Source organism: Apteryx rowi, unplaced genomic scaffold (assembly GCF_003343035.1).
Source record: "Apteryx rowi isolate R43461 unplaced genomic scaffold, aptRow1 scaffold_463, whole genome shotgun sequence".
NCBI lineage: Eukaryota > Metazoa > Chordata > Aves > Apterygiformes > Apterygidae > Apteryx > Apteryx rowi.
In genome coordinates, this window is record NW_020450720.1 from 287,007 (window position 1) to 312,747 (window position 25,741).

General features: G+C 39.5%; 3 protein-coding genes and 1 long non-coding RNA gene across 11 annotated transcripts in view; 2 read left to right on the top strand and 2 right to left on the bottom strand.

Annotated features, from left to right (window-relative positions):
* The window catches only part of HERC1 (HECT and RLD domain containing E3 ubiquitin protein ligase family member 1), an 87,761-nt gene extending 85,440 nt beyond the window's left edge, over positions 1 to 2,321 (top strand). For 7 of the 8 annotated variants that reach the window (XM_026077855.1, XM_026077859.1, XM_026077862.1 and 4 more), the window contains 2 exons: positions 454 to 759; positions 1,658 to 2,321. In XM_026077855.1, coding sequence (XP_025933640.1) covers positions 454 to 759; positions 1,658 to 1,843 — 492 coding nt within the window. In that variant the 3' untranslated portion in view covers positions 1,844 to 2,321. The remainder of the gene's footprint in view (positions 1 to 453; positions 760 to 1,657) is intronic. The other variant, XR_003255508.1, reaches the window with a different exon arrangement.
* Positions 2,322 to 6,585: 4,264 nt separating this feature from the next.
* Positions 6,586 to 13,640, bottom strand: FBXL22 (F-box and leucine rich repeat protein 22). The gene is made up of 2 exons (XM_026077845.1): positions 12,152 to 13,640; positions 6,586 to 9,229 (listed from the first exon to the last, which is right to left on the bottom strand). Exons 1-2 carry the CDS (start codon positions 12,484 to 12,486, stop codon positions 8,884 to 8,886), a joined length of 681 nt encoding a protein of 226 aa, XP_025933630.1. The 5' UTR covers positions 12,487 to 13,640; the 3' UTR covers positions 6,586 to 8,883.
* On the top strand, positions 9,742 to 16,677 carry LOC112971932. The gene is made up of 2 exons (XR_003255507.1): positions 9,742 to 9,808; positions 13,635 to 16,677. It is a non-coding gene; the product is annotated as an uncharacterized LOC112971932 (long non-coding RNA).
* A 982-nt stretch (positions 16,678 to 17,659) lies between these two features.
* Positions 17,660 to 25,741, bottom strand: part of USP3 (ubiquitin specific peptidase 3) — a 60,668-nt gene continuing 52,586 nt past the window's right edge. The window contains exons 11-17 of the mRNA XM_026077837.1: positions 23,900 to 24,046; positions 21,851 to 21,957; positions 21,618 to 21,698; positions 20,545 to 20,663; positions 20,252 to 20,365; positions 20,066 to 20,133; positions 17,660 to 18,476 (exon numbers count right to left, since the gene is read on the bottom strand). Coding sequence (XP_025933622.1) covers positions 18,311 to 18,476; positions 20,066 to 20,133; positions 20,252 to 20,365; positions 20,545 to 20,663; positions 21,618 to 21,698; positions 21,851 to 21,957; positions 23,900 to 24,046 — 802 coding nt within the window. The 3' untranslated portion in view covers positions 17,660 to 18,310. The remainder of the gene's footprint in view (positions 18,477 to 20,065; positions 20,134 to 20,251; positions 20,366 to 20,544; positions 20,664 to 21,617; positions 21,699 to 21,850; positions 21,958 to 23,899; positions 24,047 to 25,741) is intronic.

A 25,741-nucleotide genomic window follows, 5' to 3' on the forward strand; every position in this document is an offset into this window, starting at 1 on the left:
TTTGTATATTTTGTCATTTAGATAGTGAAGCACATGAAAGCAGTATACAAATTGCATGCTAGGAAAAGTATTTTACCTTTTCCCAAGAAATAGAGGCTATTGTCATCTTCATTAGAACAATAACTTTCTCATCAGAGGTACCAAATGGCTATGTTCCAGCTCAGACATATGGTATCTGTGCAGCTTTTTGGTTTAGCCATCATCATATGTGCTGCTAACGTGTACCTTTTTAAGTTCTACTCTGTATCGAAATCTTTTCTTTTAATGTGCAAGTATACCTGTAATATGCCCCAGGATTTTGAGAGAGGATGCAGGTGGGGGAAGTTGTATTCAAGAGATTTCCTATAATTCTCTCTCTTTATTGCATTTGCCAGCAGGTATGTTAACTTTGCATATGGATGGCAGAGCTAAGATAATTGCACTTCAAGTATCTCTTCTTTTTTTGGGAAATAGGTGGCTGCTGTAAGAGAAGGAATGTCTTGGATTGTTCCAGTTCCCTTGTTGTCTCTTCTGACTGCCAAGCAGTTGGAGCAAATGGTCTGTGGAATGCCAGAAATATCAGTTGAAGTTCTGAAGAAAGTTGTGCGATACAGGGAAGTTGATGAACAGCATCAACTAGTTCAGTGGTTCTGGCATACCCTGGAAGAATTTTCAAATGAGGAGAGAGTCCTTTTCATGAGGTTTGTGTCAGGAAGATCTCGATTGCCAGCCAACACAGCTGATATCTCTCAGCGATTCCAAATAATGAAGGTTGATAGGGTAAGATACTGTTTCCATTTGTTTTATTCCTGTCTAGTTTAATCTGTGCCTTGGCAATTGGAGCCAGGTTTCCCTAATTGTAAATTTATAGAGAAAACATATGATGGGATAAGCCCTGAGCTATTAAAACCAAGAATTTTAATTGCGTAGGAGTATATAACACTGCATGAATTACATCTTAATGCATTTGTGGATTCACTGTGTAATTATATGATTGGAGGTCAAGATGAGTCCTTGCACAAGAAGTGTAACCTCTTCAATCGTAACTTGTCCCCAGTCATTTTCTATTTCAATTCCTTTTTTCATTTGATAATTTTAACTCTTAATTTTTTTTAAGTTTTCGTTAAGTGGCAGCGTATGACCACTAGTGAACCCTAAAGTCTTAAAACCACTGAGTTTACAGTGTATTACTTTACATACAGGATGTATTCCTTTTGAGTTACATTGGGGTTTTGTGCAGTGAAAGCAGGTTCTCTGTGAACTGTATCAATGAAAGAATTGGGAAAATATAAAATAACAGTGGTTTGACTGTTGCCGTTGATTAGCTGTCTGAAATTGCCTTGTGTTAAGGCACACTATGGTGTGTAGTTTGAATGTTGCTTAGCATCTTCCAGTGGGCTGCTAAATAGTTGTGTGATCTGCTCTTCAAATGGTTGCATTTCCTTAGCGGGTGGAATGAGTTACAGGAAGGGCAGCGTGGCAGTGGTTTTGCACATACTTAGGGGTGAAAGGAGTGATGTAAACGAACAAGGCTCATCTGCTTTCAAGGAATTGTTTACTGACAGTTGAGCTAAAATGAGACAGTGGTGAATGACAGAGGGGAAAGTGAAATAAGAATGTGCTGCATTTTTTTTCCTTCACGAACTTAACGGTGTCCCACCTTTATCCATTTCCACAGCCTTACGACAGCTTGCCTACCTCACAGACTTGTTTCTTTCAACTGAGGCTCCCACCTTACTCCAGTCAACTAATCATGGCAGAGCGTTTGCGCTATGCAATCAATAATTGCAGGTCTATAGATATGGACAATTATATGCTCTCAAGGAATGTGGACAATGCAGAGGGCTCAGACACAGATTATTAACATTCTGTGAACAAAATCATCTTCCTTTTACTACAAATAGTGCCCTAAGTCCAATTCGTTGTTGACACAATTTTATGGTAACCATAGATGTCTTAGGAGCATAAAAACAGATGTTAATAAACAGTGGCCACGTTTTAGTTACTCTAAATGTAACAAAAAATTAGATGTTTTTATTTTTTTTGTGATTGTAAAAAAAAAGGAAAAAGGAAACAAAAAAAGTATGATCAGTAAGTTTTTTTCCTTTTTTGGTCACTTTTGATAAGTTTGCATGGAGACATTTTGGTGCATTTTTGTTGGGAATAGTACATTTGTAAGCCCTCCCAGTGAACATGAAGAGTTGTACATTGTGTATAATTGTTCATTAGCAAGGACAGTTTTACATGAATATTCACATATTTATTTTGTCTTAATTTGAATTGCCTGTGCAGGGTTCCTTATGCAGAGAAAATAAAGCAAATTCAAGAATTGGTTGCTTGTATGCATTTGTGAACTGTTTATGGTTTACTCAGTCTTCACACTTTTACATTATATGTCTCAGGAAATTTTAATATTGCAGTGTTTAGACAGGACATTTGAAACGTCTTAAAATGTTTATCTTCAACTAATCTGATGTGTAGCACTGCCCTGCACTCTGAATATGTTTGAGGTACTGGCTTTTTCAGGTACACTACTATTTATCACCTGTACTTAAATGCAAGTTAAAATTGTACTTGATTCCACTTTGCTTTTCCTTTAAGCATTTTTCTCCTCCAGAGTAGTAGTTGTTGACAGTGAGGACGTATGGCTACCTTGAAACAGAGAACCCTTTAAATCTTTTGTCCCCCCAAAAAATATAAGAAAAAACTTTTTAAAATATGTATATATATAGAGAGAGAGTCAGTCCTGATCAGAGCACAAGGAAATGGCGAATGAAGGTGACAGTCCAGCAGGCCAGGCTGTAGATTGTATAAACATTCTTAGTTAATGCCTTTGATTTCAGTAAATTGCATGTGTTTGATCTTATTTTGTTAGAGCTGTAATTGTATTATAATCAGCAGTGTGTGGTTTACACAGTAATGTTCATATTTGGTTAGGACAGTAATGTACTATATAAAGAAATCTTTGTTCTGTGTCCTTGGGAAGTGCTGCAGAGCAGCTAATTGCCCTCAGTGTCTGTATCGCAAACATGGCTTGTTTGCTACGACCTGGTGCTGAGGAGCGGGGTTTAGCAGGGCTGCGGCGACGGTAGCGTCTCCCCGGGGAGTCGCTGCTGCTCCGCCCTGGCCCCGCCACCCCGCGCGCCGAGGATGCCGCGGACGTCTGTTAGCCTAACTCACCTGGGACAGGACCGTTCCCCTGAGTCTGGAGGAGAGAGTAGAAATTCCTCTCGTCTGCCCTCATGGGATTGCTGTCCTTTAGCAGGGATTAATAAGGAAATTTCCTGAAGAGGCCAAGTTGGTCAAGACCAAACTGGCATATTGCTGCTAGCTAGTAGTGGTCAAAGGGCTAACTTTAAAACTGTCAAAATTTGAAGATCCAGGTTTTATCTGGTGAAGTCCTCTCACTATCAACTAGCTGTTGACTATTGGGAAAGGCAAAAGGTTCGTGAGCTACGACCACGAACCAGACTGCAAGGTGCAACAGCCGTGGGAGAAGGGGGCACTCAGGCAGGGCTGGCCTCCTCCCGCGTTATGTGGTATACTTCCAAATTGGACTGAGATTTTGGTGCCTCGTCACTTTGTTGTAGGGGACTATATTCACATCCTGATCAAAAATCATACTTGTTATATGTGAAAAATATAAAGTTACCAATAAAAGGATGGACTGCTGTTTAAAATCCTGCATTATTGCCTACTAGATTTCAGTTATGTGTCTGAATCAGTGCTACTAAGTTGTCAGTCTGCTTCTCTCAGGCACAGAAGAAAATGAAGTTTTACCTGAAAAATACTAGTTTTGTATGGGCTACACAGTTTGGTTCTTGGGTAGTGAGGGTATTTTTGGAGGCAGTTTACAGTAAAGTGTAATAGGATGTTGATACTGGTAAATACTAATGTTGATTAAAGGATTGTTCTTGGTTCCTTTAACTGAGACTTTTTTTTCTTCTGCTTCTCCTTTGAATTTTCTATCTTAGCTTGATTAAATCTATCAAATGCTTAATTCTTTTTATTTTACCCTACTGTTTGTTTTCACCATAATTGTATTGTGTATGCATTCCTTTTACTCTGCTCATTGGCTTTTTTTTTGTTGTTGCTCAGGCATCTGAGTGAGACTGGAATCATGTTTCTTGCATAATGCTGCTTATGCAGAACTGCATACAGAGAGAGAGAATTTACAGCACTGATTCTGTCCTACTGTTGGAGACCATCTGTGGAAGTTCTAACTTTATGTCCTTTTAAGGGTATTTTATGTATGCAAATCTCTTCCTGTATAGAAAGGGGAATAAATATTATCAGTGTATGTCTGCATTCCATAGTCGTAGGTCCTATATGCAGTTGTTCAAGGGGGGGGGCGAGGAAACGCAACCAATCGATTTCTTATAGCAGACCTTCCAGTGGCAGAGTTGCTGCACCCGGCAGAATGGTCTCAGTGAGGTGGACACGCTGTCTCCAAACGTCATACCCCAGTTCCCTTCTGCCTTTCTGGGTTGGATGGGACATAGGTACATGACTGAAGCAGAGAATATCAGTGATACCAGTGCAGATCAGAGGTAAGAATGGTTGTGAGGCAATGTGTTTGTCTATACCCCTTTCAAATCCTGTGAGGTGTGAAGCACAGTATGCGTAGAAGTGTTAAATTCTAAACATAACCAGAGAAAAACAGCTTGAAAAGCTTTTGCCAGGAAAGTACTGTTCTGGGTAGGTATTATATGGAAAACGCTGTGTTCCCAAAAGCCTGCATCTGTTGTTAAACATTACTTTTATTTACTACTTGTTATTTTTTACTGTAAATGAGGAGGACCTAACTTTTTCCTTACATGTCAGCTCTTAAGGAAACACTCATTCTCTCTGCTTTCCTCACCATTTTTTACACCAGGAACTGTTGCCAGGAAGTATATCCATAGCACTTTGGCCTCTCAGACAACGGCTAGCCCTTTGAAACAGGTAGGCAGGCTCCATTAGAGGGAAGATGAGCAGCCAGGCCCAGGGCTGGAGATGGCCCGTCACTTCGGCTGGATGAGCCCTCTGCCTTTCTGGGGCTTGCAGTAGTAGAGCTGGGGTGTCCGACAGCCCTAGAATGGCAGTGGCTGGTGGGCGGGCGTCTGTCATGCTTAGAGGCGACTGATAAGAGTGGAATGTGTATGTAACACTTGTTCACCTCTTAGAAGGACGCAAGTGATCTGGTCTTGAAGTTTGATTTATTTCTGTCATTTAGCCCTCTTGACTGGGTGATGATGTTTAACTGCAAAAAATAGCASTGCTGATAAGTAAGTGATTTCTCTGTGCTGCAGGACTTAGATCAGTTTGATTTCCTTCTTTACCGTGTGGCTAAGATGACCAATGTTATCACATTGAAAATTTGAAGGATCTTCTGCATATTGCCTTCCCTTATTGTGTAGGAAACAGCATGAAATTTTGAAAACAAAGTGTTGTTTGCTGCTTGCATCTGATAATCTGAGCAGGCATCTTGGTTTATACCACCTTTCTTTTAGCATGTTCATGAAGTAATGTATAACAAGGCCTCCACCTTCCATACTTGGTATGTTAGAGCCAAAATACTAAGCTAGAGTATGTGAGGAGTGAAAAATGTTTCACTAATGTTAAGAGAGTTTTGTCAGAGCTCAAAGGGCTTGGGATTGAGGAAAAATTTTAACGTGCTTCCATCCTTACATAATAGCCTAAGTAAAATGTAATGATTATATACTCAATTTTCAAATTCCATTCCTAAATAAGAAAATTGATTATTGATGCTGAAAAAAGTTAACACCCCTGGGTGGTCAGATTTTACCATATCATGAACAAATACCCTCATGCAAGGAGGGGAAGGGCAAAGAAATATGACTGTGAACATAGGTACAAAAATAAGCAAAGAAACCAAACTTCAGAAACAATCCTGATGGAAGACTGGCAAAAAGGCATCAATAGTATGTAGACCAATGCAGGCCCGCTTTCATATTTTGTAGCTACTTGAAAACCTGTTAGGTGTTAGATCTAACCTTTCTTGAGAAAGGCATCCATCACAGAGCACCTAGAGCTGGCATCGGTACAGGGTCTTTGGTTACTCAGACAGCTGTAGAATTCACGCCTTCTTTTGGCTTAGCAGCGATATGTGAAACTTGGGTTTTTTCCATGCACAAATAGTGTATTCAAGGTGAGAATTGTGTAAGCATTACAATTTCCACATTGCAGTCTGTTTATTCAGTGCAGCCATCACCTTTGCAACTTGCAAATGCTGGTTTAGGACTGCTGTTTGCCCCTTTTTTTTCCTAGGATGTTTCCAGTTTTGTTCCTTATTTTGTAGTGCATAAGCACACTACTTAAATTCTAGGAATGAATTAATGAAAGAGCAGAATATTGTAGTGTCATGCTGTTGAAGTATCACCAAGTTGTGAAGATGCAATAATAAACTATTTTATGTCTCTCCTGGGTGAGTATTTCTTATAGATACTCATGCTGACAGGATATATTCCTCTAGAATTTCAGTTCTGTTTCACTAAGATTCTGTAATGCTGTGATTTATTTTGTAGCTCAGCCAAATTACCAGAGTACCAAAGGAAATCTGTGGATCAATAAACCAGGATGGAAAGGAGGAGTAAGTATATTCATTAATGTTGAAAGCTGTAAAATCCTCTTTCCATTTTTGTTGCACCACATAAAGAATATTTTCAGGAGTACATAGCTAGTTAATCAATTCTTGCAGAAGAAAGAATAAGCTGTAGGAATATAGTCTATAAAAATATTTCTGCTGAGATTGAAACTTATCTTCTTAGAGAAAATAACTGGAAATACAATTTTACAGTTCTACTTTTGCAGTAAGAATTGGCTTCAAGTAGAATTTTGATAGCATATTTCTTTTCCTTCTGTTCAAACATGAAGGAAAAATGACACATCAGGTGAAATAAATCTTTATTTCAAGGCTACCTGAGGCATCAGAGCTAAGTTAAAATGAGAGTTCTACATTATGATACCYAAAGCAATATTTCTCCACATAACCTTATTAAAAGGAGCAGTAATATTGTAAAAAGAAAACAGTGAGAAGCTGGAAAATCAAACCAGTTACTCATAAGTAACTGAGGTCTAACTTCAGAACTTGTTTCTACATTTTAGATGCCAATGAGAGGGGGAAATCTGCTTTATTTGAATAGCAGTTTTTCCATACGTCTTTTAAGAGAGGTACTACAGTCACATCATTCTCTAAGGAAAAAAAATGTGTCATGTTGGATAGTCATGGTAACCTTAAATAATTTGTTAAATAGCAATTTTAAGAAGTTACTAATTGTGTTTCTTATAGGAAATGTTAGCTCCTGTAATCTTCCAGTTATACAAAAGAGAGTAAAATGCAGACAAGTAATTAACAGAATATGAGTCTGCAGAGCTATGCCTGTAGATGCATTTACAACTGTAAAAAGGCAACAAAGCTATAAAATTATTTCGAACCATGATAGTCTTGATATAATTGAATTCTAGTGATGCAAGTTCCAGTTCGTGTATTTATCAACAAATATACAGCACCTCATGTAAATGAAAACCAGATTTACTATGATGTATGAGCGTAGGTTGCTGTTGTGAAAAAGTGAATAGCTGTTATGGAATGGAACAGAAACGCTGACTCTGTGGAACAGAACAGTATTTTCCGAAGGTTAATATTTCTAAATTTAAATACTTGCATATTCCTACAGTCTGTAGGTTTTTATTTAAAATGAAATCTTTCTGCTGTAGACTTCATTGTGAATTAAGCTGGAATTCTGTTGTTCAGGATTTGTAGAGCTCGTCAGCCTGGTCTGTACAAGGCTTTGTGTTCAGCATTGAAGCTATACTGATATCTGGTCCTGTAGGAGAAACTAAATCATCAATAGCCAGATTTATCCACCTGTTACTGTTGTAAGTTTAAAGTTCTTCAGTGAATTGCATTGAATGGGAGAGGAGATATGCAGGAAATGTAAGTTCAGGTGCAGAGTCAGCACGAATGTGCAGGTTTGTATTTTCTGGCATGCGCTCTAGGAGTCAGAATCTGGGCATGTCGGAAACGTCACTTGCTGTACAAAATAGGAAGTAATGGAAAGCTGAATTTGAGGACATGCTCCCGCACAGATGAAGTGTGGCGTTTGAGATGGTGCTTCTTAAAAAGGCATGCTGTGGTTCAAACAAAAAACAGTTCACGCGATCACTCTTCTGAATTGTTACAAACACTGAGACAGGCTCACCGGGTAAAACATTTAAAGGGTCAGTGTAATACAGTTGGCATGGAGTAATTGACACTCAGAACTGTTCACCAAATAAGTTGAGGTGTAGCTTGTCAAAATACATTCTACGGCGGGTCATATAGTGTTTTRCCCAAGTTGCCATACGTATCCCCATTTAATAAATAAGCCTGACAGATCAGCTACAAATTCTCATTACTGAGGAAGTGGTGGTTGTCAGGTACTCTGATCTGCTTGCCAGAAGGATCTTAGATGTAGTGGTTGTCAGCCCTCACTGATGGAATGACCATGTGTGTTGTGTCTCCGTTTACAGAAATTTGTCAATCACTTTCCCTGAAATTGGGGTAGATCATACAATTACCCCAAGCAGTATCTGCCGCTGCTTTACATCTCTCCCCTCCCCTCTTCCACAAAGGTATCAGAATCACCGTTTTTTAGCCTTAATCAGGTCTACCATCTTGTGGCAGAAATGCAAAATTTTCCAGTTTCAAGAAACAACAGACAACAAAATGTCCTAAGACTGTGACGGTGGAGATGCACACATTTTCCCAGTGGAGCCTCTACAAAATATACCAACCATGCATTTGGACTTAACCCAGTATGCAGCTAAGGAGCCATGGTTAATTGCAGCACTGCTACCCAGGAGGAAGGTGGAAGTGAAGCACACAAGCCATGTTGACTGACTTCTTACAGCTCGTTCCAGTTAAAGCTGAACCAGGTTTCTTGATGCTTTTTCAAGCATCAACTTTTCTTCTGGCTTATTGTCTGGAATCATAGTAGCACTTCTCTCTGCTCTCAGCATTACCGAAGGGCATTTTTCCCTGACTCTCTCTAGACCAGTTTGTGTTATGTTCCGGCAAAAATCCACGTGGAGCGTTTGCAGGGATCTCCCATAGAGGGTCACAGCTTCGAGGGTGTGGTCAGTGATCCGCACGCAGTTTTCCAGTTTGAGTGTCTTGAGGTTTGGGCAGTTTTTGAGAAGAAGCAAGATGCAATCATCTGTAACATGGCCACATCCAGAGAGGGTCAGAGATAGCAGGTTTGGACATCTGAAAACATGGCGATCATTATAGGTGAGAGGAGAAAAAAATGAGTAATATGCAGAGTTTGGAGAAGACCGTGTCCTCAAGACATCATAGAAATGAAAGTTAGAAAAATATTCCCTCTTTTACTGGGGGGGGGGGGGTGTTAAATAAAGGCATTTATAGAGCTTAATGCACGGCTTTGCTAATCTCAAGACTTAACCTTACTTTGTTTTTTTCTGTTGGTCATAACAGCTGTAGCTCAGCTGGCACAGTGGGAAGGGAAAGYGGATGCCTGTTTAAGCTGCAGCTGCCTTGTTTTTTCTTAAGGAGATACACGGTGCTGCCCTTCTCCAAGCCCAGGGAATGAAGACAGCAGAGCTCATAGGTTTGAGGCAGGATGAATTTGAGGACAATTGAGTGAAGAGGCTGTAGGCATGCTGGGCATGGGCAAGCAGGACACTCTCACTCTCTCTTGATTTATGGGAATTAACGTGTGCACTGCAACTCGTTGGTTTTACTGAGTGAGTACAGCCTGCTACCTGATGGAGTGCTGATGTTTGATCCCCACGCAACTCCCAAACCTTCCTCAAACAATCRGAACTGGTAAGAATTCTCCTGTTAAACAATGACACAGCAAATTAAAAAGAAATCTTTGTTGTTGTTGCTCAGCTAGACCTGGGCAAGTGCAGAAAAGACCTTTTCAAGTGCAGTGTGTTGATGACTTGTACTGTGTGTGTAAAACTGGAGCAGCCCAGTTATTACTAGCTGTTGTGCACCAACCTGCAGAGCCTCCCCCACAAAGTGTGTTGGGTTCTTGCTTGCAGCCTGCTGCAGGGAGCACTGGCTTAGCTATCCCATATCGTTAGCTAAATGGAGCTTAACATTTCTCCATTAATACAAGACTTCCTTGAGGGAAAAACTGATTACAACAATGCTAAGTTGCTGATCTTGTGAGCCCTTCCAGCAAAGCTATTAACCTGTCCCTGTCCTGTAAGACCTGCAAGAAGGTGTCTATAAGTACTTTCAAACAGAGAGAGATTTGTGCTTACAGCATGTGTCAAGGGTTTAGCTGTTGTGTGGGTGCAGACGAGGGGCACCGCTCGTGGCCACTGCTGCACAGCTGTCACCGCAGCGTGTTCTCGTGTCCTTAAACACACACTAGTACATTCCTCTTCTTCCCCCCACCCAACCCCTGCCCTGCAAACTGCTGCTTGATTTCACCTCTTGCACTAATACAGTGAGATCATGTCAGCTGCATGGTTTTGTTTTGGTCTGACTCTTTTCCTTTACACTTGTGAACAGTTAGAAAAACAAATGTCCAAAGCAGAAAAGGATCAAGCCTGCCTTTTCTCATGTCTTAGTCAATCAACAGAGCAAAAATACTCTAAACTCAGGGAACTATATATACTTGAACCTCCTGAATTTGTGTTTTTCTTTGCACGGAGTGCTGGGATTTTTGTTGTGATGGAACTGCTTTGAGAAGGTTGCTGGAACAAGGCAGGAACTTGGCTCGGGAAGGCTAAAATGACTGTGGGGGGCAGTATCAATATACACTGTCATTTTTAAGCGTTCAGCTTTAACTTGTGGAAATGAAGCTGTTTAAGGCTGCAAGGCATTTGTTGAATTTTCATGGACTGCAGGCCTTTGAAATGCCTTGCTACCCACAGGCTTTGCTTTGAATTTTGTCCAGCAGCCAGTTTGGGGTTATGGATTCTGCAGGGGAAGGCACTTAAGTGTTAAACTACTTCTGCAGAGCTGTGGTCTTGCTGTGTCCGCCTTCTGAATCCTAATTTGTGGTGGCAAAAAAATGAAACTAGTTAAGTGTGGCTGCTGGTAGACATTGCAGTGCCAAAATTGGAGAACATTTCCTCTGTAGGAAGAGATGTGTTTCCTAACACTATTTTTGCTAATTGATATGAATTTTTTAATCACTTGTTCTAGAAACAGCTACTTTTGAGATTTTTTTTTTGTACATTTAACTTGCATTCTGTCCTGAGGCTATACTTCAGTCCTTGTTTTGAGATTTCACTGTTGCTGGGTCTCACCAACAGCCTGTGCTCTGTCAACATCCTCTAATTTGTTGGGGTTTTAAAATTCTGTTAGTTCCAGAGGGAACTTTGTCCTCCTCGGTGTGGCCCCAGCCTGGAGGCCAGCTGCAGCGCAAGGCCGCGACGGTGCAGGGCAGGCACTGGCATGCCTGGCTCAGCGCTAGTGTGTGACCGCGGCCATCCCTGCTGGCACCCAGATGCACGAGGATGGGCTCTACCTGGTCTGCTCCTCCCAATTTTGTCTTAGCACTGCTTCCCAGCAGTACAGTTGTCACAAGAAATGGTGTGCACTGAAAGCTGCTTTTCCTTAATGGTAGTTCCTTATTCCTTCACTGTAGTTTATAAAAAGCTTAAATGTAGTTATAGCTGCTTAACTTCAGTTTAAGAGCAGTATTTATTTCTTAGGACACACAATGGTGTCATGACACAGAACAGCACGACGTAAGCTGTAATACTATGTGAAAGAAATAGAATTTTGTGTTTGGCAATGATGTTTCATTAACTTGCTTTTGTAATGATGTATTATGTAAAATTGTATTTCGCCTCTAGGGGTTCCCTTCCCCCACCCCGATGGTTTGTACTGCCAGAATGGTACAGTTTAGTTAAATAGCACTTTAGTAGCCAGTATTGCACTTTCCGGTACTAACTATTCATTTCAAAACAGGAAGAATAAGAGAAAAGGCTAGGCTTGAGGAATCTCAGTAAAGCCAATAGGAAGATGATACATTAGTTCCACTAAAACCAACTTAACCTCTATATTAAAACTCCAAAGTCAAGGCACTCACGTACTTAATGCTTCATTTCAGGTAGGCTGTATGGAGAAGAGCTCCAAGATGCTCTCATTTCAAGGCAGTTAACCTTTTTTTTAGATGTAGAATTTCATACCCAAAGAACGTACCTGTTGCAAACCTCTAGTAAAAAATCATTGACAGTATTTTCATGCCTGTTACAGAAGTCTTTCTGGAAAGTGTTTTTCATCCAATCCTCAATGTTACACACCTTGACTCTCTGTGAATGCCAGCAGATGGATAAGTACTTTAAAGCAGGTCCCAGGAGAAAATTATCCTTCTTTAGTTCCACTGGAGAATGAAAGTTCAACAAAGACCACAGTAAAGGATCTTGAAACACTTCTAGCATTTTGTGACATGTTTTTGCTAAACTTTTTCTGCTGTTTTTGTCCAGAAAAGAAAACAGATGTAAAAGGCACTCCCGGTTCAGCTGAGTTATACGCATAGCTCTTCAGTGTGCGTTAGAAAGCAGACGGTCTCCTGGCCTTGTGGCGTATCGGCAGTGAGAGTGTGTGGTGGGGGGGGACATGACAGGCTCACCAGGAGGCTGTTGCACATATATGGTTGTGGAATGGTGTTTATTTTTGGCCAACAACAGGAGCAGAAGCTAAGAACAGGGAAAGGATAAGAAACATGCATGAAACAGTTGCTCTGCTTCTGCAAGGGATTGGAATGGGCATGTAGAATTTGCAGCACTTGACTTTCATGAAATGCTTCCTTAAAAGGGATTATTTTCCTTTTAGGCAATCCCGATGTTTAGCAAAGAGCTTGTGCTGACTTAATGGAGTAGCAGCAGCTGCATGGAGCAGCTTTGCCATCCTTTCAAGTTTGAGGGAAGAAAAAAAAGGGGGGGGGGAACCTGTTTTTTTTTTTTTTTTTAAGCCTGCATTTGTGTCACACTGAAGGACTGTGATACTGTAATTTAAGAGAGGCTAGTTTAATGAACTTTCACTAACAGCTTGTAAAAAGAATTTAAAAAATTCCCTGGGTACTTTTAAGTATGCACAAAGCAAGCCTGCAGTTACCATTTACAAGCCTTAGCTGTACAGGCAGTTTCCTGCCCCCTGCTCTTCGAGCAAACAGTGCTAGTTGTTTCTTCACCTTTTGCATCAGGAAAGTAATGTTACACAGGAAGACATGCATGTGAGCAGCAAGTCTATGCTTTACTGTTGTATATGCTTTTAATAGCTTTATTAGCTTGAGTTTTACAAGTTTTCTTATATTGCTTATGGTTCTGTAGCTTTAGTTCCCTTATTTTAGGGAAAAGGAGTCAGAGATTGGTTTCAGGAATAAGAGAGTGAGTGTTTTGTTTCCACTACTGTAGCAGAAATGCTAGTCTAGAAGGAAAATAATAAAGCAAATAATGGAGGGTTAAAATTAAAAGAGTGAACAGCCCTACAACTTTGATGTTTGTGAAATAAAACTACTAAAGAAGTAGTTTATTGCCTATCTTCTGTCTGCTGTTATAAGAAAAATACACATTTTACTTAACATATTTAAGGTTATGGTTTTTTTAAATCAGCTAAGCTTTTTTTTGCCTTTTTTTTTTCTTCCTTCCAGCTATGCATTTTAATGGGGTTTGTTTCAATTTAGGACAGGGTTGAATGAGATTGAAGTTAAGCTCGTCGTTCTTACCCCAAGATTGTACTTCAAAACTGAACTCTGAAAAACAAATCTTGAATTTTATTTTTACTTCACAGTGGCTCAGAATAAAAGGCAAGTAAGGATCTGTGTCGTTCTTTAGGGTAATTTCCTATTATATATGGTAAGCTCTGTTTAATGGCTGTTAATCTCTATTTTCATAGCCTTTGTCATTAAATATTTCCCTTGAAATAATAAGGATGCCCCTGCTTCCTTCCCCTACTTAATGCTCAGGAAACTGGTTGTGGACAGTAGCACAAGTGCGTATGAAGCCAGGAAGGGGACAGGAGGAGTAGATGATTTCACATACCAGGTAAGCCAGTTACTGGAGAAACAGTGGCGAAAATGGTGGGGCAGCGGTTGTTCTGCTGTGTTCCGATACTAACTTTTTTGAACTCTCACTCTATTCCTTCATCATTTTCAGAACTTACCTTTGCTTTTGAACAGATGTAGATAGTCAAGACTACTCAGAGTTGTAATAAACACTGCAATACTCTTAAAAAAAAAAATCAAAACAAAACAAATCTGAAACCTGCACCTTGAATGATTAAGGTTACCATTGCTGGGATGACTCTTCCACCACACAGAGGATATACACCAAGGTCTGACAAAAAATAATTGCTGTGGCGTGACAAGGTCTTCTAAAATTGAAAAGCAGGTCCTCTTGGTGCTTAGATAATAAATTTTGATGGGGGAACACTTAAATTTGATTCTGGGCTGCTCCCCCAATCAAGTTAAAATAGTCAATTCAAGTTAAAATAGTCTGTTCAGAGAATTTATATTAATATTTTGATACCTGTAGAAGGATAAGAGGAGTTTTATTTTCTAGGGGAAGGAGACACTTTAATGGCACATTTTTCCATAAACACACTGTGTGAATGAAATATTATTCACATTCATCCTGGAAATGCTCTAAAAACACGCAAGATGAGCACAGTCAGTGATCCTCACTGAAACGTACACACTAGACTTTAATGGTAAACAATTACAACTATGGCACTACAGTACTTGAGGATATCCTAAAGCACACTGGAATCAGTTGTCAAGGTGCTGATTACCTCATCAGTAAGACACAGACACATCAGTAATGAAACATGGTTGGGGAAACTTTTGAACACCAAGTGTTATGCTTTCCATCGATTTAGCAAACTCCTTATAAATGGCCTCCTGCTTCTGATACAAGTCCACTTTTCCCTGTCTATCTGTGAAAGTTTTAAACTCTCATCTCCCACTGACATCTGTGACCACTTGGAAAAGCACCTTCTGACCACACGATGAGAAGGCGCTCTCTTTCTAAGTGCCCTAGAGTTTTGCATAATTCTGCATTAAAATGCTCAGTATACAACACACTAAAGCACTATTCTGAGAGCTGGAAATTTTGCAGTTTTGTTTTACAGAAATCATGGCTCCAGTTGTATACATGGCTAAACAATGACTAACAAAAGGACAGCCTTCTATCAGGCAAATTTTGGTGAAAAATATGCAAGTCTTTTTGAACTGTAGAGAGCAGTTGTTGCTTGCAGAGCAGTCACAAGCAAGAAAAAAATCTTGCCAGTTAGTGTGTACTATGATCAGCAGTAAGTAGAAAAGAAACATTTGGCTTAAATGAAATCAGATATCCCTCCCCTCCCACAAGCTAGTAGATAAATATAGGATATACAAGTAAGGTTAAAAATGTAATACTAGGCCAGGTGCAGTATATGTTACTGGTTCAGTGCTCAGTTACTTTTTTTTTTTTTGACACCACACTGAATAGAATACAGTGGATAAGCAAAGTTCTCCACCAGGAAGAGAAATATTTGTGTTGCCACAACAAACTGTTCATACTGTCCGTCTGGGTTTGCAGTGGGAGAAGGTTAAATTGGGAAAGGATTTATGATGTACTTGTTCCAGCAAAGCATATGGCTGAGTCCATATCACCACCTGCTGCAAGAACAAGCCTGACGTGATTGCATTGTGTTCCCGTGGCCATGGCCCATGCTGGATGCCATTGCCCAAGACCTTAATGTTACAGAGAAAAGGTTACTGAAAGGAAATACTGAAGTGAGACCATTAATTTGATTAAGAGGAAAGAAAAAAAAAAACTGGAGAAGTAGAAGCTGCTTAAAATAAGTGAACGTTGATGAAGCTTACAAATTTAAGTTCCTAAACATACACAAAGGCACATTTACATCACTGGTTTGCAAGACCTGCATTCACTTGACTACTGCAAGTTAAACTGTTTGTGGCCATGGCTAGTTGTGTATTTTAATATTTGTATTCCCAAAAACTAAAATTCTAAAGCAATCCAATTGAAGCAGCATGCAGACAGAAGGCAAATATAGCTGGAACTATTTAAYTGCCCCAAATGTGAGCAGTAGGGCTGCCCTTCAAGGTATAAATGTGTTAAAAGATACCTCCCTGCCCCACATGCTGATGAAGTCCATCAGATACCTTCTTCTGCATGCATAAATGATAACAGCTAACTATTCTGATAGAACAAAGGCTCTGGCTGCAAGAAACTGGAAAACAGTAGGTGACAAGCTGTCTACAGTTTAAAACAGTCAATAGTTCTATTTATTCAACTCAAGGGAAACCAAAAAAAAAAAAAAAGACAGCCTTGTGTGTGTATATATATATATATATATATGTCACTTACTTAATGTATCTAGTAATCACAATAGGTTTTTAGCTAGTGTATAGTTTACATATTCATACACAGTTAGCAATGCTGACCATTTTCTGCACTTCTTTTATATAAAGCCAATCTCTCTCCCCTGGTTTAAGATGATGTGAAAAAGCCACAAAGAATGCCATTTGATTGTGATTTCTATTTGTAGTTGTCAATGTACAGCTAGCAGGTATCCCCACAACAGGGAAATCGGTATTTACTCAATAAGTGTGTATCAGGTTGAGCTAATGGTACAAGTTTTAGGGCCACTTCTACTGTGTATATCCTTTGGAAGCATTAGCTTAAAAAAAAAAAATTACATTTTACTTGAATTATTATGTGTTTTCAAACAAGTATGTTGTACTTCTTTGTTACCACAACTAAAAGACACTGTTTGGTTCTAATGATTCTACGTGAAGTAAATTCTACTCTTATCACCAAGCTTTTGAGAGTGCAGGAGTGTCCAGTTACTCGCTAGGCACAGGGGAGGTGGAAAGAGATGAGGAAAAAAAAAAAAGAGAAGTTGCATTTGTCAAATTTCAGATTTTCTGGACTCCCAGATTTTGCAACATAGATTCTCCTGTCCTCCTTTTAAATCTCATTAACCTCAGTTAATGAGGGTTTGACTTCCACTATCCAAAATATCAGCAATATGGCTAAAATTTAACTTCAAAGTTAAGCCTTTTTCCGTTACATAGACAGGTTTAAGAAATCATCTCATGCCTCCAGTTTAAGTCCAGAGACTATTTTAAAAAAACAAACAAAAAAACCATGCTGGGCTWGTGAGGAAATACTCCAGCTACTTTGCTGCTCCATTCAACAGTAAGTCTTGGCTGAACATCTCCCCTCAGACAGGCCTGCTGTAAAATCTTGTGTGTATGAAACTGAGTATCTTGCCTTTACAGTTTGCATTTCAATGGGTATAGCAAAAGTCACACAAAACACCTTGAATTATATATATATATATATACATACTTCCTTTCAGTTTTAAGCAAACTGTAGGCATTGAAGGTGGACAGGAGCTGTATTTAGACTTAAGCATGTTTTCACAAAACTCCAGGTTTTGGGGCTGTGTTCCCCCATTCCACCACGAAAGAGGGCTGGGGCCCCAGTGCCAGGGAGTCTCCAAGTTTTAAAGCAAGTTAATTGTTTATGATCAAATTTCATGATTAAAATCTGCAACAGAGATGTCTCTGGCAATTCAGGTTCATTAAAAAAAAAMCCACAATTAAGACATATATATTTTAAGATAATTTAAAAAAATTGAAGGGGGAGGGGGAAGGGAAGAGCAGATGTGAGGAACACTTGAATTAATCTGCGGTATAGATACAATTGAACCAACTATTTATTTACAATGATTCTTGAAAGTCAGCAGCCTGAATACACACCAATAGCAGCAATTACCTGGTCTATTTAATGATGCTGTCTCTCATCTCTTCTGCAGACAACGAATGATTGCTCAGAGGTCACTGTTTAGTTTCTTGCACAAGGGAAAATATTACGTGCAAATAATTCCTTGATTTAAAGAGATAGATAAATCATATCTACATAACAGCTGTGAGAGCAGCATGAGGTTGTATTGCTCTTCATAATCAGGAGCACATTTATCTTGCTTGCAAGGAGGACAGAAAGCTTCTCTGATGTAAATGTGCCTTTAGAAAGTGAGAACTGAAAACATTAATATAAAAAAGTCAAATAACTAAGTATTTCATTAAACTATATATATAAAAATTGAGTTATCACAACTAAAGCAGCAAATCAAAATCTGCTGAGGTTTTCTGGTATAACTAAAAAAAAAAAAAGTTAGTTTGTGTCCAAGTTCAGTAAGTCAAATGCTACCATTGACACAACAAAACTAAAACCCACAAGAGGAAATTGAAAAGTGCACAATGAAATTAATAGTCTTGGATCAAGTATTTATGGAGAAATGGAAATGTTTTGTCCGGTGGACTTGATAAGTGAGAATTAGAAGGAGGTATTAAAGTTTATCTGATCCAGATTTGGCTTGCCGTTCCACGTAGAAGAGGATGTAGGCCTTTGCCTTTACCACAGTCTCCTCGTCGGTCAGAGTTACAGTACTGTCGTTGAAATGGAACCAACGACCTTCGTGCGTTGCATATGCGGTGTAATGTCCAGAGCCAACACTGACAGCGAGAAGGGAAGGGAGAAAAAAGAAAAAGAAGGGGAGAAAAAGAGAGAAGACAATCAGAAGGAGATCCAGCACTTCATTCTCTGATGAATTTCCTACTAAGCGATAATGGACTAAGAGGATTCCAGGAGCCAGAGGAAGAGAGGAACTGACAGCCCTCTGTAACAGCTGGTAAGATCCTTCCCCTCTTAATCTGTGGGGCTCAAAGGTCTTCAAATTAAAGTTTTGTATTCAGTCAGAGCAATCACATACTGGGATGAATTAATTTTTTTTATAGACACATATTAGCATCCTATAGTTGTGTGCAAGCAAGGCTTCTTGCAACACAGAACTAATATTTTTGCCCACATAAAAAAATCAAGCCCATTAGCTGTTATAATTTGTGTTAACTATAAAAATTTCACTAGGCTTTATTTTTGTAAAATCTTCCCCACTTTAGACTAGAGAAACTCACATAGTCTAAATATAATCAAAAGCACCCACAGCAAAACAAAGACCAGAATACCAAAAAGAAAATTACTTAAGTTCATATTAAATAGATGCAAGTTTTGGAGCCATAAATCCAGTTTTCATTACTCTGCCACTTGAAGGTAAGACCTGCTTTCACTTGCTTATGGGTTATAACATAGTTCCTGAATGCTTCCAGCCATCTAATTCAATTCTGACTATGACCAGCTTTCATTTACTATCTGCGACAAGTATAGTTGATTTTCTTAGGACTTTGAAGCACCAGTCAGAGATGCACTATGGTGCTACAAAGGGTGTCTTTAATAGTCAAGTCAAATAGTACGGCTTTCTTTTGAAAGTCCAGATCATTCTTCTAGAGAAAGCAAAAAGCATGGCTTTCTGGATTGAACTTTTTAACATCTCAGAATTACATTGAGAAACCAAAAAGGTTTTGATTAATGATTTAGTTTCTTTAGAAAACTCCTTTCTCAGCTTCACCTTCATAGAGTGAGTTCCTAAACTGCAAGAACAGATTACACAACCTCCTGGGAAAAAGTTATCTTGTCACTACTCTTACTCTCAAAGGATCAGTCCAGGGTTGGGGAACAAAACAAGAGGACCCCACTCCCAAAAATACGAACACTATCAAGCCTTGTGGCATGCCTATTAGCTTTCACAAGTTCCGCTCCTGTAGGAAGAAGGTAAATACAGGATAATTGCTTTCACTGTGCCCATCTTAAGTCTACATTTGTTTCAAACACACTTTTCAGCATAAACATCATGTGCCTTTCAAACTGAACAAAAAGGAAAAAATATCTGTATACTAAGAATTTCAAAGTGAAGCATTAGCTCTGTTTTAGTGCTCTCCATTCCTACAGAAACTGGATTTTCATTAGGTGTCCCACTTTCAGTCATTACTCCCAAAGAAAAACTGCCAATGGAGACTCCTAGGACTTACTGTATAAAACTATCATAAGTTAATTCAGCTCATTCCCCTCTAAGTTTAAAAATTACTGCTTATTTCCACTAGTGAAAATACAGACATTCACTAAGGACAGAAGAACCTCAAGTAAGTCAGCGTGTACTTCAGTGGGAAGAAGGTTTTTGCCCAGAAGCCGGCTCACTCCAGGTACTCACCCTGAACCATGATGCACAACAACAGCTGCAAGGTCATACAGGCAGCTTTCTGGGCCACTGTTTTCTGGCTACAGTTAAAAAGAGAGAAAACTCTTCAGATTTCAAATGACATCTACTGTAATTTGTAATAAAGACATATGCAGTGGAACACACTCCTACAGGAGATATCAGTGAGCATCTTCATACCTCTAACAAATAGCATTTCATGTCTAGGCCTCGTAATGGAAACTCAACGTACGTATCAACCTTGTTTCTCAGATATGCTGTCCAGTGAAATCGTTTCAAGTGTAAGCATAGCACCTACAGGATTAAAAAAGGAAAAAAGGAAAAGAAAAGGGTACGTTAGAGGAATAAGTTGAACCTATTGCTAAACATCAGCAGTAGCTGATGAACCAGTTACACACTGGTTTCTAGTAACAGTTGGGCAGCCATTTCCTTTGACACATTCCCATGCCATGACTTTTCAAGTGTATACAAACCTTTGGTAGTTTCTGAATCCAGAATTTTTTGGTGGATTTCTGTTTCTTTTTGCATTTGTGGCACATATAGAGCTCTGTCTCATCAAGTTCTTCCAGGTCTGTAAAACTGCGAAGACAGTCTGAAAAAAAAAAAAAAACAAAAAAACCACACCACACAAACCTAACTCAAGATGACTTCAAATGATTTCTGAAACATGAAACACAGCAAATTCAGCAAAACAGAGAAGATATGTGCTGCAGTCATTCTAATTAACATTATTATATGTTTGTGCAGCAAAACAGCTGCAACTATGTAATAATACACTAACATGCTGTAGCATGCAGAGCTGCTTGTTCCTTAAAACATTTTAAAAGGTATAAGCAGTTAAAAAAACCCAAAAACCTCTCCCTCTTTCAAATGAGATCCCTTCTGACATTCAGCACAACCATTAATTTTCAAAAGAAACTAAATGACTTGCTAATAATAGTTGAAGATTCTTTCTTAGTTTATTAAAGCTTTCCCTTCCCCCCCCCCAGGAAACAAGGTGAAAAGAGAAAAAATTTTGAGAAAAACTTTCATTAATAAATAGTTGACAGTTTTCGGCAAGTATATTTACAAAGCTGTAGAAATTAACATCCTTTAGAACAAGGGCAAAAGCCTCACCACCCAGCTGGCCTGCATTGTATTTACACTGTTTTAAAAAAAAAGCAGACCATGCAAAAGCCATCGTTACTATATGGCAAGGGGCTCGTTTTTCAAAACATACTTTTAAGCACAGAGCCTTAATAATTGCAGCTGCACAACTAGACGCATGAGTAACCACTGGTTTGGAAAGATTGCAATGTATCACAAATAGTCTCATCGCAAAGAAAACCCCTGCTGGTATCTTCCTTGGGATTTAGCTGACTTGGAGACCAAAGCACCTCTCCAGCCCCATGGAAAATTATTTTGGCACCACCTTCTACTAGAAAGCCTCACAAAATGAGATGGCAGATGGCAGCAAATCAGATCCTAGGTAAAAGCCTGGCTCTCCTGACATTAACAGCTATGCACTTATTTCTGTTAATGATTTCACTTGTCCAGGCACTCTTACCTCGTAGTGTGCACATTGGTCCGTTTTCTTGATTTTTAGTACGTTTATTTCTGAACTGACTTGGAATATCTAGCGAAAGGTCTAGAAAAACAGATATAAAAAGTGTTTAGGGCAGAATAAAACTTAAATGTTAAACTTGGTTCAATACCATGACATCAAAATATATCAAGGTTCAGATTTCTTTTTTTCTGCCTTAATTCACCCAATACTTTTGAAGACATGAAGCATCTTACCTAGGAAGGGGTCAAACTTTCTAGATTCAGTCCCACATATTAAGCAGTTGACTTCATTTTGAAGAATGCCTCCAAAAATTGCTGTGACAACAGTAGAAGCTCCATTTCTAGACAAACCGCATCACAGAGGAAAACAGAGTCAGAAATAAATACCTGGCATGTCTTTACTCCTAACAAGTCACTGCTACACATGGACCAGACTGCTCTGCCTAGTAACAAACAGTCACTGAGGTTCATCCATAGGGCACTTCATTTATCCCAAAACCACACAGAGCAAGTAATTATTTGTTACAATACTTTTATCTGGTACCCAGCAGAAAGTGTCAACTGCACATGCTCCAAGCTGATCCACAAAACTGTAGTGTTCAAAGTATTCTGGTAGATAGTATTTCTATATTGTATAGCTGATTCTACCAGGGGTACGTTATTTTAACCCAATAATGAAGGCTGTTTCTGAACAGCAGTTTTAAATAATTTTTTTTCCTCTCTTAGGTAGGTCAAGGATATTTTTGTTTTGAATCTTCACCCTACTTTGTTATAACTAGTCTTGACTTCTAAAAGTATGGGTCTGCATTTCTCCCATTTATTCGCCTCCGAAGACTGCTCAAGTTGCATTACATACAGTAAATAGCGTGTATCATCATTGTTCTCTGTGCTTTTGTTAGTCCCTTAAGCTTTGTATCAGGTTATATAATGGACTTATAGTCTAATGAAACTGAAACATTTTCAATTATATTCTACAACTTTTAAATAACGTGCTAGTTTGTGCTTGCGTATCTGTCCATACAAGGCTGCATTCCACCTACATCTTCACATTAATTTGAATTCTTCTTGCTGAGTAGAAGGAAATGACTATCCAAATAAACTGCTCAAGAAGTGAGCATTTACAGCATTCTTATTACTTTACTGTAACCACCTAAGTATGTGACCTTACTTTACCCTGGACAGACGGCAGCTTACTCCATGCCATACCCCAACTCACCATGCATTTACACAGCCTTTCACAGGGCAAATTCACAGTAGATATTTGAACCTAGTTTAAATTCCCCTTAAATTCTACCATAACTTGTGCATGTAATACAAATATAATTGGTTTCCAATACACTTCAATTCTAAGAACATTTTACCTAAGCTGTTTTGTGAGATTTTTTTAAGCATCAAGCAAAGAACAAACGTGGTAATGAGCATGGTCTGAACTCAAGGTTTCCAGGAAGGTAGTATCTATAAAATCCTGTATTGCTCAGAGTATGCCCTTATCACTACAGGAAGGGAAAATTCAGAGCCAGCTCTTACACAGGGAGTCCAAGGATCTAAGGACCAACACGCAGGCTAAACTGACTTTAACGTTCCTTCCTGAAGCAAATTAAATGTTTTCTCTCAGTGATGGCTTCAGTCTGGCAGAGAACACACCTGGGACAGAACTTGGAAACAACAGTATTTCCAGAAGAAAAGACAGATGTGCAGAACACACCGATTACCTCTGTTTCAAGACACACAGTAACATGAAAATAAAAAATCATCAGAAACAAAGCAAAGGCCTCAGCTATGTCTCGTGTTACATGCACATACACAGAGTTCCTCTGTAAGAAAATTCTCTCAAGTCAAACTGTAGCTGCACTGCTCACACTTTGAGCCAGACAGTCTACTGCCTATTTAAACCTACAAGTACTTGCAGTCTCTTTGCATCTATCACCCTAAGAAATCTAGCTTGTCTGAACAGAAGAAAAGAGACAATTCTATATAGATACAGAAGAGAAAATAACAGTTCATTTTATTTCTGAGAAAAAGACTAATGTATCAAAATGTGTTTACAACCTATTTTATACGCTCATGTGTATGAAAAATACTGATCCAAGACACCCTTTCTTTCGAAAGGAAGCACAGTCCACAGGATGATAATCCTTTACCCTGCAGCTTTCTAATTTATAGTGTTAAGGACACATTAGAGAAAATTTGAACAAGGATCCATGGACTTCAAATTTCAGATCCACACCACACAAACCCATACAGGGGCATTAGGATGTTGAGGAAATTAAAAACATTTCTTACATGCAACATTTGTTGCTTGCAGACAGGCCAGAATTTTCTTGCAAGATTACTGAACGTGAAACACCATTGAAGCCACCCTGGAGTTCCAGGTGTAGATGGTCCAAGAGGTAACGCATGAACTCGTGGGCATCCTGTTGCTGGTATCCCCTTAAGAGAAAAGGGAACAACAACAAACAATCACCAAACGTACAGGTTGCGCCTTTATTGCCGATACGCGGAGTGCTTCCCATGGTCACAAGAAAGGCATTCCTGTAATAATACCAAAGCAAATTTACAGACATGTTTAGTTTGTACCAAAAATGTTTTCCAGTTAGCCTTTGAAAGATAAAGTGATGTCAAGACAAGCTAAGTGATTTCTGCCCTTTGCAGATCTATCTCTATGCATGCCTCTTTTTGAGGACAGGTTTTTTTGTTTTGTTTTTTTAAGATTATAAAGTTTAAAGCAAGAGACTTTTCAGAAAACAGCAGGGAGTACCAAACACATAACACCATTTACTCACATATTCTGTTAATGTAGTTGCCACGTTAAATAAGCCTCAGGAAAATCTGTCTGTGCTAGTAACATCCTAGTTGTAATATACATAAATAAATAAAAACGCACAATGGTAGCAGTGATCTCTCCTCACTCACACAAACACATTCCTCCTGTTTCTCCTTTTTCCTTGTTGGTTATTGACTCCATCTGAGAGCATCTATGCAGAATTGCTTGTTATGATTCCAGGTGAGACAGTACACTGCTGTCCCTACTTTGAAACCACTATAAATCATGTTCGAGATACTGAAGTCTCCAAACCGGTAAGCTTCAAAGACACCACAAAACACACTGCTGACACAGGATTCAGCGTCAATAGTGCTGAGCTTTCATGCAGCTGCCGAGCCCTCGCTTTGGCAGTACAAGCTGCTGCCCTGCTTGTTTGCCCCCCGCCTGCCGAGCACAGGCGTTCGTTCCTTCTGAGGGTCTGTGTCCCTTTCAGGAACAACAAACTCTGAATTAACTGAGATGAGAGAGAGGTTTCTTCCCTCTTCTCGGGCGAGTTCTACAGCCACGCTTAGGGACACACGTCTCCCCTGCATCTCCCCCACGTGACCCACACGACATCTCCTGGGGCAGGGGCCAGAGCATCATTTGAGGAGTTGGATTTGGCGGAGGAGGGTCCCAGGCTCAGCTGTGTCACTGTCAGCAGCAGCGCTGCTCAAAGAGCCATCGTTATCTCACCACTAACAAAGCCGCTGGGAAGGAAACAGAAAAGCCATGAGGGTAAATAGGTCCTTAAAATTCTTCAAGCTAAAGCATGCATTACATTTCAGAAGCAACTAGTATTCATTTGCTGTAAGAGCCTCATACAGCTATATGAGATGGAGCAGGAAAACATGCATATCGAAACATTAAAAGCCTCGTGCAACAGTGACATGATTATGCGCAAGTCTTTGCAGGCCTAGTTACAAAAATCCCCAAACAGGAGAGAGCTGGCTTCTCCTTTCCGCTTGTTTAAGCTCCCCCCCCCCCCCCATAAGCATGGGCCACAGTTGTTACATAGACGTGTCTGGGAACAAACAACGGGGAGGTGGTTCGTGCTGTTGTGCAGGGGAGGGAAAAATATCCATGAGACTCCTGGCACGATACCCAGGAGTTTTAGAGAAACGAGAACAGATTCAGTGCAACAGAAGCACCCAGCGTACAGCTGATGTGCGCAGCGACGAGCGTACAAAAGTACTGGTAGGAGATAACATGAACACACATACACACACACACACGCACAAAAGAGCTTAAAAATAAACAAATAAATAAGAGTCCCTTTCCATCTCACAGAATTACAGTAATGTTTTCTTCCAAACTAGCAG